Source organism: Salvelinus namaycush, chromosome 2 (assembly GCF_016432855.1).
Source record: "Salvelinus namaycush isolate Seneca chromosome 2, SaNama_1.0, whole genome shotgun sequence".
Taxonomy (NCBI): Eukaryota; Metazoa; Chordata; class Actinopteri; order Salmoniformes; family Salmonidae; genus Salvelinus; species Salvelinus namaycush.
Genome location: NC_052308.1, coordinates 20607881 through 20626561, shown reverse-complemented (window position 1 = coordinate 20626561; position 18681 = coordinate 20607881). Strand labels below are relative to the sequence as shown.

Below are 18681 nucleotides of genomic sequence, written 5' to 3'. Positions count from 1 at the left end.
AGATGACAGTGATCAACAACACCTCCACCTGAGGACTGCTTCTCCTTGGAGATTGACAGCTGCTCCACATTAATATGGCTGTCTGACGAACACACACAAACACACACCGTGTAGTGTGTCCTCAAAGAGGACATATACAATGGCGAACATATCCAATGTTGTCTGCCTTGAATCCAGGAAAAGCACACTCATCAAACGGCAATACAATTCTTGAACCAATATGTTGTATTCCAATGTTCAGTCTATACACTGGCTTTTTTTAGTTACATACGCAGATCTCAAGAATGTGGCCCAAGGAGATTGGATTTGGACCAAGAAGAGTGTGTAAACATCATTAACTCACACACACACACCATTAATTCAAGCCATTCACACACACAGTGGCTCTTACAGATTAGAGATTATAAACAAACATGCATGATTAGTCCTCTGCTCACACTCAACTTTTCACACAACTGCCCTGAGTAATTACTGTTGTGTTTTGTTAGTATAATTACCCTGCCTGGCCAGACATCACACCGTCTGCCCTGAGTAATTACTGTTGTGTTTTGTTAGTGTAATTACCCTGCCTGGCCAGACATCACACCGTCTGCCCTGAGTAATTACTGTTGTGTTTTGTTAGTGTAATTACCCTGCCTGGCCAGACATCACACCGTCTGCCCTGAGTAATTACTGTTGTGTTTTGTTAGTGTAATTACCCTGCCTGGCCAGACATCACACCGTCTGCCCTGAGTAATTACTGTTGTGTTTTGTTAGTGTAATTACCCTGCCTGGCCAGACATCACACCGTCTGCCCTGAGTAATTACTGTTGTGTTTTGTTAGTGTAATTACCCTGCCTGGCCAGACATCACACCGTCTGCCCCAGGTTTACTGTTTTAGTATTTTCTCTCCCTCTATCACTTTACTGTAAACATTTTAGATATGGAGACATCAATATGTGTAAGACGAATTGTAGGTGTACAGCATAGGAGAACCCATTATAAGTTTGAACATTGCATAGGACTATAATAACCCTCCTGTCCTCCGGGCCACAGGTGGAGGCCATCCTGGTGAACATCTTCGGGGGCATCGTCAACTGTGCCATCATTGCCAACGGCATCACCAAGGCTTGCCGTGAGCTGGAGCTCAAAGTGCCCCTGGTTGTCAGGCTGGAAGGTGGGTACTGTACAGCTGGAGCTACACCCACAGCTCTACACCCCTACCTACCATCAGTTTGACTAGTCTTTACACTCCCAGCCCACAGCTCTACACCCCTACCTACCATCAGTTTGACTAGTCTTTACACTCCCAGCCCACAGCTCCACACCCCTACCTACCATCAGTTTGACTAGTCTTTACACTACCAGCCCACAGCTCCACACCCCTACCTACCATCAGTTTGACTAGTCTTTACACTCCCAGCCCACAGCTCCACACCCCTACCTACCATCAGTTTGACTAGTCTTTACACTCCCAGCCCACAGCTCCACACCCCTACCTACCATCAGTTTGACTAGTCTTTACACTCCCAGCCCACAGCTCCACACCCCTACCTACCATCAGTTTGACTAGTCTTTACACTCCCAGCCCACAGCTCCACACCCCTACCTACCATCAGTTTGACTAGTCTTTACACTCCCAGCCCACAGCTCCACACCCCTACCTACCATCAGTTTGACTAGTCTTTACACTCCCAGCCCACAGCTCTACACCCCTACCTACCATCAGTTTGACTAGTCTTTACACTCCCAGCCCACAGCTCCACACCCCTACCTACCATCAGTTTGACTAGTCTTTACACTCCCAGCCCACAGCTCTACACCCCTACCTACCATCAGTTTGACTAGTCTTTACACTCCCAGCCCACAGCTCTACACCCCTACCTACCATCAGTTTGACTAGTCTTTACACTCCCAGCCCACACCTCCACACCCCTACCTACCATCAGTTTGACTAGTCTTTACACTACCAGCCCACAGCTCCACACCCCTACCTACCATCAGTTTGACTAGTCTTTACACTCCCAGCCCACAGCTCTAAACCCCTACCTACCATCAGTTTGACTAGTCTTTACACTCCCAGCCCACAGATCCACACCCCTACCTACCATCAGTTTGACTAGTCTTTACACTCCCAGCCCACAGCTCCACACCCCTACCTACCATCAGTTTGACTAGTCTTTACACTCCCAGCCCACAGCTCTACACCCTACCTACCATCAGTTTGACTAGTCTTTACACTACCAGCCCACAGCTCTACACCCCTACCTACCATCAGTTTGACTAGTCTTTACACTCCCAGCCCACAGCTCTACACCCCTACCTACCATCAGTTTGACTAGTCTTTACACTCCCAGCCCACAGCTCTAAACCCCTACCTACCATCAGTTTGACTAGTCTTTACACTCCCAGCCCACAGCTCTAAACCCCTACCTACCATCAGTTTGACTAGTCTTTACACTCCCAGCCCACAGCTCCACACCCCTACCTACCATCAGTTTGACTAGTCTTTACACTCCCAGCCCACAGCTCTACACCCCTACCTACCATCAGTTTGACTAGTCTTTACACTCCCAGCCCACAGCTCCACACCCCTACCTACCATCAGTTTGACTAGTCTTTACACTCCCAGCCCACAGCTCCACACCCCTACCTACCATCAGTTTGACTAGTCTTTACACTCCCAGCCCACAGCTCCACACCCCTACCTACCATCAGTTTGACTAGTCTTTACACTCCCAGCCCACAGCTCTACACCCCTACCTACCATCAGTTTGACTAGTCTTTACACTCCCAGCCCACAGCTCTAAACCCCTACCTACCATCAGTTTGACTAGTCTTTACACTCCCAGCCCACAGCTCTACACCCCTACCTACCATCAGTTTGACTAGTCTTTACACTCCCAGCCCACAGCTCTAAACCCCTACCTACCATCAGTTTGACTAGTCTTTACACTCCCAGCCCACAGCTCTACACCCCTACCTACCATCAGTTTGACTAGTCTTTACACTCCCAGCCCACAGCTCCACACCCCTACCTACCATCAGTTTGACTAGTCTTTACACTCCCAGCCCACAGCTCTACACCCCTACCTACCATCAGTTTGACTAGTCTTTACACTCCCAGCCCACAGCTCCACACCCCTACCTACCATCAGTTTGACTAGTCTTTACACTCCCAGCCCACAGCTCTACACCCCTACCTACCATCAGTTTGACTAGTCTTTACACTCCCAGCCCACAGCTCTAAACCCCTACCTACCATCAGTTTGACTAGTCTTTACACTCCCAGCCCACAGCTCTAAACCCCTACCTACCATCAGTTTGACTAGTCTTTACACTCCCAGCCCACAGCTCTAAACCCCTACCTACCATCAGTTTGTCTAGTCTTTACACTCCCAGCCCACAGCTCTACACCCCTACCTACCATCAGTTTGACTAGTCTTTACACTCCCAGCCCACAGCTCCACACCCCTACCTACCATCAGTTTGACTAGTCTTTACACTCCCAGCCCACAGCTCTACACCCCTACCTACCATCAGTTTGACTAGTCTTTACACTCCCAGCCCACAGCTCTACACCCCTACCTACCATCAGTTTGACTAGTCTTTACACTCCCAGCCCACACCTCCACACCCCTACCTACCATCAGTTTGACTAGTCTTTACACTACCAGCCCACAGCTCCACACCCCTACCTACCATCAGTTTGACTAGTCTTTACACTCCCAGCCCACAGCTCTAAACCCCTACCTACCATCAGTTTGACTAGTCTTTACACTCCCAGCCCACAGATCCACACCCCTACCTACCATCAGTTTGACTAGTCTTTACACTCCCAGCCCACAGCTCCACACCCCTACCTACCATCAGTTTGACTAGTCTTTACACTCCCAGCCCACAGCTCTACACCCCTACCTACCATCAGTTTGACTAGTCTTTACACTACCAGCCCACAGCTCTACACCCCTACCTACCATTAGTTTGACTAGTCTTTACACTCCCAGCCCACAGCTCTACACCCCTACCTACCATCAGTTTGACTAGTCTTTACACTCCCAGCCCACAGCTCTAAACCCCTACCTACCATCAGTTTGACTAGTCTTTACACTCCCAGCCCACAGCTCTAAACCCCTACCTACCATCAGTTTGACTAGTCTTTACACTCCCAGCCCACAGCTCCACACCCCTACCTACCATCAGTTTGACTAGTCTTTACACTCCCAGCCCACAGCTCTACACCCCTACCTACCATCAGTTTGACTAGTCTTTACACTCCCAGCCCACAGCTCCACACCCCTACCTACCATCAGTTTGACTAGTCTTTACACTCCCAGCCCACAGCTCCACACCCCTACCTACCATCAGTTTGACTAGTCTTTACACTCCCAGCCCACAGCTCCACACCCCTACCTACCATCAGTTTGACTAGTCTTTACACTCCCAGCCCACAGCTCTACACCCCTACCTACCATCAGTTTGACTAGTCTTTACACTCCCAGCCCACAGCTCTACACCCCTACCTACCATCAGTTTGACTAGTCTTTACACTCCCAGCCCACAGCTCTAAACCCCTACCTACCATCAGTTTGACTAGTCTTTACACTCCCAGCCCACAGCTCTAAACCCCTACCTACCATCAGTTTGACTAGTCTTTACACTCCCAGCCCACAGCTCTAAACCCCTACCTACCATCAGTTTGACTAGTCTTTACACTCCCAGCCCACAGCTCTACACCCCTACCTACCATCAGTTTGACTAGTCTTTACACTCCCAGCCCACAGCTCCACACCCCTACCTACCATCAGTTTGACTAGTCTTTACACTCCCAGCCCACAGCTCTACACCCCTACCTACCATCAGTTTGACTAGTCTTTACACTCCCAGCCCACAGCTCTACACCCCTACCTACCATCAGTTTGACTAGTCTTTACACTCCCAGCCCACACCTCCACACCCCTACCTACCATCAGTTTGACTAGTCTTTACACTACCAGCCCACAGCTCCACACCCCTACCTACCATCAGTTTGACTAGTCTTTACACTCCCAGCCCACAGCTCTAAACCCCTACCTACCATCAGTTTGACTAGTCTTTACACTCCCAGCCCACAGATCCACACCCCTACCTACCATCAGTTTGACTAGTCTTTACACTCCCAGCCCACAGCTCCACACCCCTACCTACCATCAGTTTGACTAGTCTTTACACTCCCAGCCCACAGCTCTACACCCCTACCTACCATCAGTTTGACTAGTCTTTACACTACCAGCCCACAGCTCTACACCCCTACCTACCATCAGTTTGACTAGTCTTTACACTCCCAGCCCACAGCTCTACACCCCTACCTACCATCAGTTTGACTAGTCTTTACACTCCCAGCCCACAGCTCTAAACCCCTACCTACCATCAGTTTGACTAGTCTTTACACTCCCAGCCCACAGCTCTAAACCCCTACCTACCATCAGTTTGACTAGTCTTTACACTCCCAGCCCACAGCTCCACACCCCTACCTACCATCAGTTTGACTAGTCTTTACACTCCCAGCCCACAGCTCTACACCCCTACCTACCATCAGTTTGACTAGTCTTTACACTCCCAGCCCACAGCTCCACACCCCTACCTACCATCAGTTTGACTAGTCTTTACACTCCCAGCCCACAGCTCCACACCCCTACCTACCATCAGTTTGACTAGTCTTTACACTCCCAGCCCACAGCTCCACACCCCTACCTACCATCAGTTTGACTAGTCTTTACACTCCCAGCCCACAGCTCTACACCCCTACCTACCATCAGTTTGACTAGTCTTTACACTCCCAGCCCACAGCTCTAAACCCCTACCTACCATCAGTTTGACTAGTCTTTACACTCCCAGCCCACAGCTCTACACCCCTACCTACCATCAGTTTGACTAGTCTTTACACTCCCAGCCCACAGCTCTAAACCCCTACCTACCATCAGTTTGACTAGTCTTTACACTCCCAGCCCACAGCTCTACACCCCTACCTACCATCAGTTTGACTAGTCTTTACACTCCCAGCCCACAGCTCCACACCCCTACCTACCATCAGTTTGACTAGTCTTTACACTCCCAGCCCACAGCTCTACACCCCTACCTACCATCAGTTTGACTAGTCTTTACACTCCCAGCCCACAGCTCCACACCCCTACCTACCATCAGTTTGACTAGTCTTTACACTCCCAGCCCACAGCTCTACACCCCTACCTACCATCAGTTTGACTAGTCTTTACACTCCCAGCCCACAGCTCTAAACCCCTACCTACCATCAGTTTGACTAGTCTTTACACTCCCAGCCCACAGCTCTAAACCCCTACCTACCATCAGTTTGACTAGTCTTTACACTCCCAGCCCACAGCTCTAAACCCCTACCTACCATCAGTTTGACTAGTCTTTACACTCCCAGCCCACAGCTCTACACCCCTACCTACCATCAGTTTGACTAGTCTTTACACTCCCAGCCCACAGCTCCACACCCCTACCTACCATCAGTTTGACTAGTCTTTACACTCCCAGCCCACAGCTCTACACCCCTACCTACCATCAGTTTGACTAGTCTTTACACTCCCAGCCCACAGCTCTACACCCCTACCTACCATCAGTTTGACTAGTCTTTACACTCCCAGCCCACACCTCCACACCCCTACCTACCATCAGTTTGACTAGTCTTTACACTACCAGCCCACAGCTCCACACCCCTACCTACCATCAGTTTGACTAGTCTTTACACTCCCAGCCCACAGCTCTAAACCCCTACCTACCATCAGTTTGACTAGTCTTTACACTCCCAGCCCACAGATCCACACCCCTACCTACCATCAGTTTGACTAGTCTTTACACTCCCAGCCCACAGCTCCACACCCCTACCTACCATCAGTTTGACTAGTCTTTACACTCCCAGCCCACAGCTCTACACCCCTACCTACCATCAGTTTGACTAGTCTTTACACTACCAGCCCACAGCTCTACACCCCTACCTACCATTAGTTTGACTAGTCTTTACACTCCCAGCCCACAGCTCTACACCCCTACCTACCATCAGTTTGACTAGTCTTTACACTCCCAGCCCACAGCTCTAAACCCCTACCTACCATCAGTTTGACTAGTCTTTACACTCCCAGCCCACAGCTCTAAACCCCTACCTACCATCAGTTTGACTAGTCTTTACACTCCCAGCCCACAGCTCCACACCCCTACCTACCATCAGTTTGACTAGTCTTTACACTCCCAGCCCACAGCTCTACACCCCTACCTACCATCAGTTTGACTAGTCTTTACACTCCCAGCCCACAGCTCCACACCCCTACCTACCATCAGTTTGACTAGTCTTTACACTCCCAGCCCACAGCTCCACACCCCTACCTACCATCAGTTTGACTAGTCTTTACACTCCCAGCCCACAGCTCCACACCCCTACCTACCATCAGTTTGACTAGTCTTTACACTCCCAGCCCACAGCTCTACACCCCTACCTACCATCAGTTTGACTAGTCTTTACACTCCCAGCCCACAGCTCTACACCCCTACCTACCATCAGTTTGACTAGTCTTTACACTCCCAGCCCACAGCTCTAAACCCCTACCTACCATCAGTTTGACTAGTCTTTACACTCCCAGCCCACAGCTCTAAACCCCTACCTACCATCAGTTTGACTAGTCTTTACACTCCCAGCCCACAGCTCTAAACCCCTACCTACCATCAGTTTGACTAGTCTTTACACTCCCAGCCCACAGCTCTACACCCCTACCTACCATCAGTTTGACTAGTCTTTACACTCCCAGCCCACAGCTCCACACCCCTACCTACCATCAGTTTGACTAGTCTTTACACTCCCAGCCCACAGCTCTACACCCCTACCTACCATCAGTTTGACTAGTCTTTACACTCCCAGCCCACAGCTCTACACCCCTACCTACCATCAGTTTGACTAGTCTTTACACTCCCAGCCCACACCTCCACACCCCTACCTACCATCAGTTTGACTAGTCTTTACACTACCAGCCCACAGCTCCACACCCCTACCTACCATCAGTTTGACTAGTCTTTACACTCCCAGCCCACAGCTCTAAACCCCTACCTACCATCAGTTTGACTAGTCTTTACACTCCCAGCCCACAGATCCACACCCCTACCTACCATCAGTTTGACTAGTCTTTACACTCCCAGCCCACAGCTCCACACCCCTACCTACCATCAGTTTGACTAGTCTTTACACTCCCAGCCCACAGCTCTACACCCCTACCTACCATCAGTTTGACTAGTCTTTACACTACCAGCCCACAGCTCTACACCCCTACCTACCATCAGTTTGACTAGTCTTTACACTCCCAGCCCACAGCTCTACACCCCTACCTACCATCAGTTTGACTAGTCTTTACACTCCCAGCCCACAGCTCTAAACCCCTACCTACCATCAGTTTGACTAGTCTTTACACTCCCAGCCCACAGCTCTAAACCCCTACCTACCATCAGTTTGACTAGTCTTTACACTCCCAGCCCACAGCTCCACACCCCTACCTACCATCAGTTTGACTAGTCTTTACACTCCCAGCCCACAGCTCTACACCCCTACCTACCATCAGTTTGACTAGTCTTTACACTCCCAGCCCACAGCTCCACACCCCTACCTACCATCAGTTTGACTAGTCTTTACACTCCCAGCCCACAGCTCCACACCCCTACCTACCATCAGTTTGACTAGTCTTTACACTCCCAGCCCACAGCTCCACACCCCTACCTACCATCAGTTTGACTAGTCTTTACACTCCCAGCCCACAGCTCTACACCCCTACCTACCATCAGTTTGACTAGTCTTTACACTCCCAGCCCACAGCTCTAAACCCCTACCTACCATCAGTTTGACTAGTCTTTACACTCCCAGCCCACAGCTCTACACCCCTACCTACCATCAGTTTGACTAGTCTTTACACTCCCAGCCCACAGCTCTAAACCCCTACCTACCATCAGTTTGACTAGTCTTTACACTCCCAGCCCACAGCTCTACACCCCTACCTACCATCAGTTTGACTAGTCTTTACACTCCCAGCCCACAGCTCCACACCCCTACCTACCATCAGTTTGACTAGTCTTTACACTCCCAGCCCACAGCTCCACACCCCTACCTACCATCAGTTTGACTAGTCTTTACACTCCCAGCCCACAGCTCTACACCCCTACCTACCATCAGTTTGACTAGTCTTTACACTCCCAGCCCACAGCTCTAAACCCCTACCTACCATCAGTTTGACTAGTCTTTACACTCCCAGCCCACAGCTCTAAACCCCTACCTACCATCAGTTTGACTAGTCTTTACACTCCCAGCCCACAGCTCTAAACCCCTACCTACCATCAGTTTGACTAGTCTTTACACTCCCAGCCCACAGCTCTACACCCCTACCTACCATCAGTTTGACTAGTCTTTACACTCCCAGCCCACAGCTCCACACCCCTACCTACCATCAGTTTGACTAGTCTTTACACTCCCAGCCCACAGCTCTACACCCCTACCTACCATCAGTTTGACTAGTCTTTACACTCCCAGCCCACAGCTCTACACCCCTACCTACCATCAGTTTGACTAGTCTTTACACTACCAGCCCACAGCTCTGTCCGTAGTCAACTCCTCCTTTCCTTGACTACTCCAGATCTCTGCTCCTTTGTGTCACATGCATCATTTCTTGCATTTCTTGCACCTTAGTACTTTCTATGAACTATCTGTAATTTTACATCGGTCTCATTCGCTTTATCTTATTCTAGAATTCATTGCAGTAAGCTTCTCCCATTTTTAGTAAGTTAATTTAGAATTCCCTCATATGATATCCAGTGTGGTCCTCTTACTGGCGACGAAGACTAGCATTTCTCACGCTAGTCACGTTCAGCAGTGCTAGACGCTGTATCATATTATTGGAAACCAAGACTGTTCTCAGGGCAGGTCTGCTGGTTTTGACTAACTGAAGTGATTTTTCATAGCAGGTTAGGAGAATTAACGTGGCAGGTTAGTAGAATTAGGTTATGGTTAGGAAAAGGGTTAGCTAAAATTGTTCCCAACACGACTCAAACATATCTAGCTACAACCAGGCCTGCCCTGAGAACAGTCTTAGTTTCCAGTAATGCAATGCTACGTACTAGACGGCCAGAATAACAATGGATCTGATTGGGTCACCTCTCACCTGCGTATGCTAATGGCTGGCGTTGCACCTCCTGGGCGCAGTGCCGGGACCCAGCTGGTCACTAGGATAATTGGCAGGAAACAGCTGACTGGTGTTGTCCAGAGAAAGAGCAAGGGACTCTCTTCATTAGCCCACAGCACTCCATTTGTCCCTCTGGAGTCTCACGCTTTTCAGGTCAGCACTACTGTTTCTGGGACACAACCAGGCCAGTTACAATAAGGCAAGTCTGCAAATAATGCTACTAATAATAATCTTTTATTCAACTTTTATAGTGCTTTTCATTAAAGAAAATAATCTTCAAAGTTCATAAAAAGCTAAACAACAGCACATTTAAATTGAGATGGTAGAGATGGTGATTGAATTTCTCTATTTGGCTTTGGATGAAAGGCTGGGAGTTGACAGTTTGGATTGGAAAGACAGTGTAGCTTCGGCAAAGGGGAGAGAGAAACAAATACAGTCTGACAAACAGGCCCGGAGCGCTTCATCAGCACACGACATCTGCTTCTCTGACGGTCAGTTCTTCCAGGACCCGCTCTACTTAGGTACTGGTCCTCCATAGCCAAACATGTAGCACCTACCTGGGTGATGCCACAGCTGCTGAAAAGCACACAAAAAGTCACCACATCTTGGCTGTGGTTAAGAACAGTTCCTGAGCCTCTTCTGCCATCTCTAGACACAGCATGCAGTACTTGTTGTAATTCTTCCCAACAGATGAAACCATAAAGCCGGAGCTGCATTATTTGAATCCAAACAGCCAGCTACAGTAGCTAGCTAGCTAGCTATAGGCCAGTATGATAGACTGGTCATCCCAATTCTGCAACTCTGAGAGTCAAGACCACGAGATGTAAGTGATCAACCCCCAGAGAAGTCAAATACCCATTTTTTAAATACAACAAAAAGCACATAACATAATTATGTATAATATGTACAGAGCTCTCTGCAACTTCACGGTGTAATACTGTATGGCCACTTAAGCATACCTTTTAAAATGAGGAAAGGACCGACTACAAAAGATGTGTATGCATCGGCCATGCTAAAATGTCAAACAGGTTGCCTTTTGTTTTGATAGAAAGTTACATTTGCAGGTCGGTTTAAATTAGATACAGTTAACCCCAGACACACACACACACACACACACACACACACACACACACACACACACACACACACACACACACACACACACACACACATATATCTTTATTTAACTAGACAAGTCAGTTAAGAACTAATTCTTATTTACAATTAGGGCCTACCAAAAGGCAAAAGGCACTCCTGCGGGGAGGGGGGCTGGGATTAAAAACATAAACATTTAAATTAAAATAAAATATAGGACAAAACACACATCATGACAAGAGACAAGACAACACTACATAAACAGAGACCTAAGACGACAACATAGCATGATAGCAACACATGAAACACAGCATGGTAGCAACACAACATGACAACAACATGGTAGAAACATGGCAGCAGCACAACATGGTAGCAGCAGAAAACATGGTACAAACATTATTGGGCACAGACAACAGCACAAAGGCAAGAAGGTGAGAGACAACAATATATCACGCGAAGCAGCCACAATTGTCAGTAAGCATGTCCATGATTGAGTCTTTGAATGAAGAGATTGAGATTAAACTGTCCAGTTTGAGTGTTTTTTGCAGCTCGTTCCAGTCGCTAGCTGCAGCGAACTGAAAAGACGAGCGACCCAGGGATGTGTGTGCTTTGGGGATCTTTAACAGACTGTGACTGGCAGAGCGGGTGTTGTATGTGGAGGATGAGGGCTGCAGTAGATATCTCAGATAGGGGGGAGTGAGGCCTAAGAGGGTTTTATAAATAAGAATCAACTAGTGGGTCTTGCGTCGGGTATACAGAGATGACCAGTTTACAGAGGAGTATAGAGTGATGTGATGTGTGCTATAAGAAGCATTGGTGACAAATAAAATTGCAAATGATTGTGTTGAAATCCATAGCTGGGTTTGACATCCCTGAATAGTGGTGGCAGCATGTTTAGTGTGATCAATACTGCTTTGATCACACACACGTGTTTGTGTTCACTCTGCCAATATTTTTTCATGGAAGACACAAATAAAGAACGTTAATTGGCAGTTTCACTTTTCACAAACATGTCACAAATTGCCTCTGGCTCTCAAATTGGGGATTGGCTCAGAAGGTCATGGTGACCATTGGGTTGAATCAGAGTCCTCGTGGCATTTAATCCTTGATTTAGCTGTGGTCATTACGGCTGGGGCATCATAGAGCGGGATTGGTCAGAATCAATCAGCCTAGGTGGCTGCGCTGACCACAGACCCCATAATGGCAGGCTGCTCTTCAAAAGGATCAGCCAGGATTAACTCTGCCACTTTTAATTGGAAAGCCTTTTTTCTGCATCCTTTGGCCACATGGTGGTTGGCTGTGACAGAGTGCCTCAAGATGTGGAGTTGGGGATTTTATGCCAGTGGTTGATGTTTTATTAATGGGCTGGCTTTCATTCATTGGACATTCGTTTATTGATGGACATTGCCTGGTTGTCAGGCTCTCCAATGCAGATAGTCATGCCTGATGTAAACACACACACACATGCACGCTAAATGTAAATGAGGAACTACTGCCCCCTCTCAGAGACTCTGGCCACAGTGTGTGTGCGAATGTGCATGTGTCTTTGTGTATGAATGAGTCTGTGTGTGTGGATAAAAGTCCCTTAAACACGCCACACGGTCTAGTGAAAAAGGGATTATATTCCCTTCAGGCCATTCCACTGCTGTCTGTCTGTCTGTCTGTCTGGAGGCCAGGCTTTCCTTAATAAAGGAGAATGTGGTTGGATATAGACGTTTTCCAATGTAATTAGAAAGGACTAGTGGTTCTAGAGAGAGGTCGTCCTGACAGTATCATTCTAGCTTAAATAGAGCCATCTACTGCTGACTAGCTGCAGACCACACACACACATCACTGACAGTATCATTACAGCCTTAATAAAGCCATCAGATGCTTTGGGCGGGCCATCACTGTCCAGCCGCGGACCACACACACACCCACCACAACAGACACGCCTGTCACATGCCCATTACCACAGACGCATACATAAACTCTCACTCCCTTCTCTCCCTTTCTCTCTCTCTCACACACACTCTTAGACACTCAAACATGTACACTTGGGGAAGGAACTGTAGTCTTTGAGTAGTTAGAAGTGTAAAATGAGAGAAGGAGAGCAGGGGAGGTGTTCCCTCTTCCTTCAGGTCCCAGGCTGTGGCAGTGTAGTCACCTCAGCAGGACAGTCCTCCAGGGTACAATAGGCCCCTGGTACAGCCTAATTTACAATGATCAGAATCTGCTATAAACTGAGGCAGGGCTGTCGGGGGCTCATGGTGCTTCTGGAGCCCGTGTAGCTCCGGCTCTGTCTCAGTGCCACTGTTTAGATCCCTATACTACAACAGGAGGGAAGCTCCCATCCCAGAGATCCCAGTTGAAGGTAGTGGACAGGGCTAGTCATTATCACACACTCCTTGTATTGTATAAGGGAGGATGGATTGACCATGTATGTTCATTCAGTACACTGCAGTTATGTGTTGTATAGAGAAAACACAGTTCTTTATTCCACATAGTAGAACTCCATTCTATGCTGTATGATATATATACACTGTTCAAAAAAATAAAGGGAACACTTAAACAACACAATGTAACTCCAAGTCAATCACACTTCTGTGAAATCAAACTGTCCACTTAGGAAGCAACACTGATTGACAATACATTTCACATGCTGTTGTGCAAATGGAATAGACAAAAGGTGGAAATTATAGGCAATTAGCAAGACACCCCCAATAAAGGGGTGATTCTGCAGGTGGTGACCACAGACCACTTCTCAGTTCCTATGCTTCCTGGCTGATGTTTTGGTCACTTTTGAACGCTGGCGGTGCTTTCACTCTAGTGGTAGCATGAGACGGAGTCTACAACCCACACAAGTGGCTCAGGTAGTGCAGCTCATCCAGGATGGCACATCAATGCGAGCTGTGGCAAGAAGGTTTGCTGTGTCTGTCAGCGTAGTGTCCAGAGCATGGAGGCGCTACCAGGAGACAGGCCAGTACATCAGGAGACGTGGAGGAGGCCGTAGGAGGGCAACAACCCAGCAGCAGGACCGCTACCTCCGCCTTTGTGCAAGGAGGAGCACTGCCAGAGCCCTGCAAAATGACCTCCAGCAGGCCACAAATGTGCATGTGTCTGCTCAAACGGTCAGAAACAGACTCCATGAGGGTGGTATGAGGGCCCGACGTCCACAGGTGGGGGTTGTGCTTACAGCCCAACACCGTGCAGGACGTTTGGCATTTGCCAGAGAACACCAAGATTGGCAAATTCGCCACTGGCGCCCTGTGCTCTTCACAGATGAAAGCAGGTTCACACTGAGCACATGTGACAGAGTCTGGAGATGCCGTGGAGAACGTTCTGCTGCCTGCAACCACCTCCAGCATGACCGGTTTGGCGGTGGGTTAGTCATGGTGTGGGGTGGCATTTCTTTGTGGGGCCGCACAGCCCTCCATGTGCTTGCCAGAGGTAGCCTGACTGCCATTAGGTACTGAGATGAGATCCTCAGAGCCCTTGTGAGACCATATGCTGACACATGCACATTCGTGGCCTGCTGGAGGTCATTTTGCAGGGCTCTGGCAGTGTTCCTCCTTGCACAAAGGCGGAGGTAGCGGTCCTGCTGCTGGGTTGTTGCCCTCCTACGGCCTCCTCCACGTCTCCTGATGTACTGGCCTGTCTCCTGGTAGCGCCTCCATGCTCTGGACACTACGCTGACAGACACAGCAAACCTTCTTGCCACAGCTCGCATTGATGTGCCATCCTGGATGAGCTGCACTACCTGAGCCACTTGTGTGGGTTGTAGACTCCGTCTCATGCTACCACTAGAGTGAAAGCACCGCCAGCGTTCAAAAGTGACCAAAACATCAGCCAGGAAGCATAGGAACTGAGAAGTGGTCTGTGGTCACCACCTGCAGAATCACTCCTTTATTGGGGGTTTCTTGCTAATTGCCTATAATTTCCACCTTTTGTCTATTCCATTTGCACAACAGCATGTGAAATGTATTGTCAATCAGTGTTGCTTCCTAAGTGGACAGTTTGATTTCACAGAAGTGTGATTGACTTGGAGTTACATTGTGTTGTTTAAGTGTTCCCTTTATTTTTTTGAGCAGTGTATATATCAGCACCATTAGTGAATGTCCTTCCTCCTAGTAGTATAGTATAAAGTGTCTCTTAAAGGGACAGGCCTCTGCTGATGTTTTCTCTAGATCTGACTGTGAGGTCTCTGGCAGCATCTAGTGGCTGTAGGTGAAACTACACCTCCCGTACAGTATCAGTATGCTGGGCTGCTGCTGTAGACAGACAGACACTGCTCCCTGCCGCTCATTCTGGAACTGCACTCTGCTCACTGACACAAGCTCTCTCTACACACACCCTCCGCAATCACACTTGCAGAGGCACTCACACACACTCTGTGTTTGTTGAACCCTATGTGTGGTGAGATTAGATCTAGGGGCTCCAGTTCCAGGAATCCCAACAGAGCTCGGAACTAAGTATTTTCCTTATACAATATTTGTCTATAATCTTTTCTGTAAAAAAACATTTGTATAGCAGCAGAGTGAAGGCCATATAAAGATGAATAGGAATGTTTCTTGTCTCAGATTGGATTTGTTTATTAGCTGATAACCTCTCCACGACCTCTACAGGAATATGATCTCTGTGATTTGTCAATCCAAATGAAGTTTATTCAGTGTATTGTGCGTCTGAGTGAAAGCAGTGCCCTTTTCCATATAGATTTAGTAGAGGACAGAGAAGATGCTGTTCGGTTACAAGATGACTTTGGATCCCCTATCTGCTGTGTGTCTGCCCAATGCCTTCCCCTCCTCTAATTAGATTACACAATTGATTGCTTTGTGCAGAACTCAAGAAATGTGTTTAGAATGAGTTATTATCTCACCGGACAAAAGCGATGAAATATTAGGAGTTAAGTGGCGGCGGTAATATAATTCCTCATGAAACTGCTATTGATTAGAACATCCAGGCTCCTGAGATTTCACATATCATGCAATCTTAATTACACACCAGTCAGGAGAGCCGCGCCGACGCGCGCGCACACACACACACACACATCGTAGTGATGTGGAACACCTGCGTTATGTAAATTCCCTCCTCCCTGCAGTACCGTTCTCACCTGTGAAATGAGTGAGTCAGTGAACAGCACATAGACAGCTGGGCTCTGTTGTTTCTGTGGGTTGGCTTTTTCTCTAAGGGAGAGCAGAGACAAGTTTGTGCATAAGCTCTCACTATCCCACTCTTTCTTCCTATCTCTTTCTCGATCTAGCTCAACCTCTCCCCCATATCTCTCTTTTTCTGCCCCCCCTCCCCTCTCTCTCTCCATCATTGCTCTCATGGTTAGTGCTGTGCGTTGAGGGAGCCTGTGTAGGCCTCAGAGCTGTAGTGTCTCAGGGTGTCTCTGCATGGCTAGAGCTCCACTGGGGCATGATCAGATCAGCAGAGACCCCGCCAGCTGCCTGCCTGCCTGCCTGCCTCTCCTCTGACCTCCACTGCAGCCAATGGAACACAGTACACTCCCTCTGCCCTTTTCAAGACCACTGGCTTTCTCACTCCTTCACAGACACATCTGTTCTATTTCACCAATGGAAGTATGCCAGTCATCCATTCCTCCATCTCTTGGTGCACCTGTCATTGGGTTAAGTTCTCCTGTGTTCTGTGTCTTTTTAGTCAGTGGGGTGTAGCCGTGTGAGATTCAGCATACAACTTTCTCCTTCTACATCATAGACCATTCACTAACGCTGTGTGTGTGTGTGTGTGTGTGTGTGTGTGTGTGTGTGTGTGTGTGTGTGTGTGTGTGTGTGTGTGTGTGTGTGTGTGTGTGTGTGTGTGTGTGTGTGTGTGTGTTATAGGGACAAATGTGCAGGAGGCCAAGAGGATCCTGTCAGAGAGTGGACTGCCCATCATAGCCGCCAATGACCTGGATGACGCTGCCAAGAAAGCTGTGGCCGCCATTACCAGGAAGTAGAGAGCCTCAGCCTTCCATAACACTGACCAGTCCTTTCCCCCTCTCTTTTCTGAGCACCCTAGTCCCTCCTAACTCCACACAAAACCAACCATGCTAGCTCCTGTTCCACAGCACAGAGCATGTACACCAACCCTTCAAATCCCAGTGCAAGAGGCGTCACTACAGTCTCTGGTTTGAATCCAGGCTGTATCACATCCGGTCGTGATTGGGAGTCCCATAGGGCGGCGCACAATTGGCCCAGCATTGTCCAGGTTTGGCCGGGGTAGGCCGTCATTGTAAATAAGAATTTATTCTTAACTGACTTGCCTAGTTAAATAAAAAATTATTAAATATTCAGCCCATCGCTACCTTTCCAACGTCCTGTGTTATCATGATTAACTGCAATATATCAGGTTGATTTATCATATAGCTTTTATCTATTTTCTGATCATAAAGGTATATACTATATTTCTGAGTTTTGTTGGTATTTTTATGTTGGTGATTCTTTAATTGTGCATTCCATTTTGATATGCTGAGAAACTTAAATTTATTTCTCTAGCTATATGATTACCTTTTCAAAGAAGCAAGAATAACATTGTATAACATTGGTGTTATTGTTTTATCAAACCATAGTAATACAAAAGGAAAGACAAGGATTTTTCAAAGTAAATGACATGTTCCAGACTGCATTTTCAGATGCCACTGTGAAATCATAAAAAAATATATCCCCTTATTCAGGAAATGCATAGTGGTGTGTAGCTAACTTGACACGCCTGGAGTATTAGAGGGCAGCATTTAATGGATTTTGTTTTTGTGTAATTGTTTATGCGTTGTAGTAGGTGACCTCACTGTTTTGCCTTTGTTAAAATCCAGTTCATTGATGCCTTATTCAGAGGTCCTTAGTATGTGATACCTCAACCTCACATGAGTATTACAGTATGTTTGAAACAACTCGTATGTAATGTAAAATGTTGTTGCCCTGTTAACTTTGTAATTCCATGTATGATTTTAAAGTAGGTCTACTACTTTAATCTATATAGCAGTATATAACTTTGATAAATCATCTGTGCCTACTTGATCAGGGTAAAAACTGGTTTGTGAAGCCAACCAGCCAACACACTGTCCGTCACATGAATAATGCGTTAGAGATAGTTTAAATGAAATATTGTAATTAGCTTTTTATAAACATGAATGTATGTCGTTCAGTTGAGATTAGGTCAACTGTACAGTATGAATAATTGGAGAGCTTAATAAAGGTGACTAAGAATTGTCTGTTGATTTATTGTATGCTGTATGTGCTAATCTGGTTTTAGTTTTGTACACTGCCTTAAAGTATTCACATCCCTTGACTTTTTACACATTTTGTTACAGCCAGAATTTAACATGGATTCCATTTAGATTTTTGTTCATTGGCCTACACACAACACCCTATAATGTCAAAGTGGAATTATGTTTTTAGAAATGTTTACAAATTAATGA

The 18681-nt window shown here is 47.5% G+C and overlaps 1 protein-coding gene across 1 annotated transcript in view; it reads left to right on the top strand.

The window, feature by feature from the left end:
* Positions 1 to 18474, top strand: part of LOC120060021 (succinate--CoA ligase [GDP-forming] subunit beta, mitochondrial) — an 84794-nt gene extending 66320 nt beyond the window's left edge. Inside the window, exons 8-9 of the mRNA XM_039009092.1 lie at positions 1036 to 1156; positions 17108 to 18474. Coding sequence (XP_038865020.1) covers positions 1036 to 1156; positions 17108 to 17223 — 237 coding nt within the window. The 3' untranslated portion in view covers positions 17224 to 18474. The remainder of the gene's footprint in view (positions 1 to 1035; positions 1157 to 17107) is intronic.
* Positions 18475 to 18681: the final 207 nt, after the last annotated feature.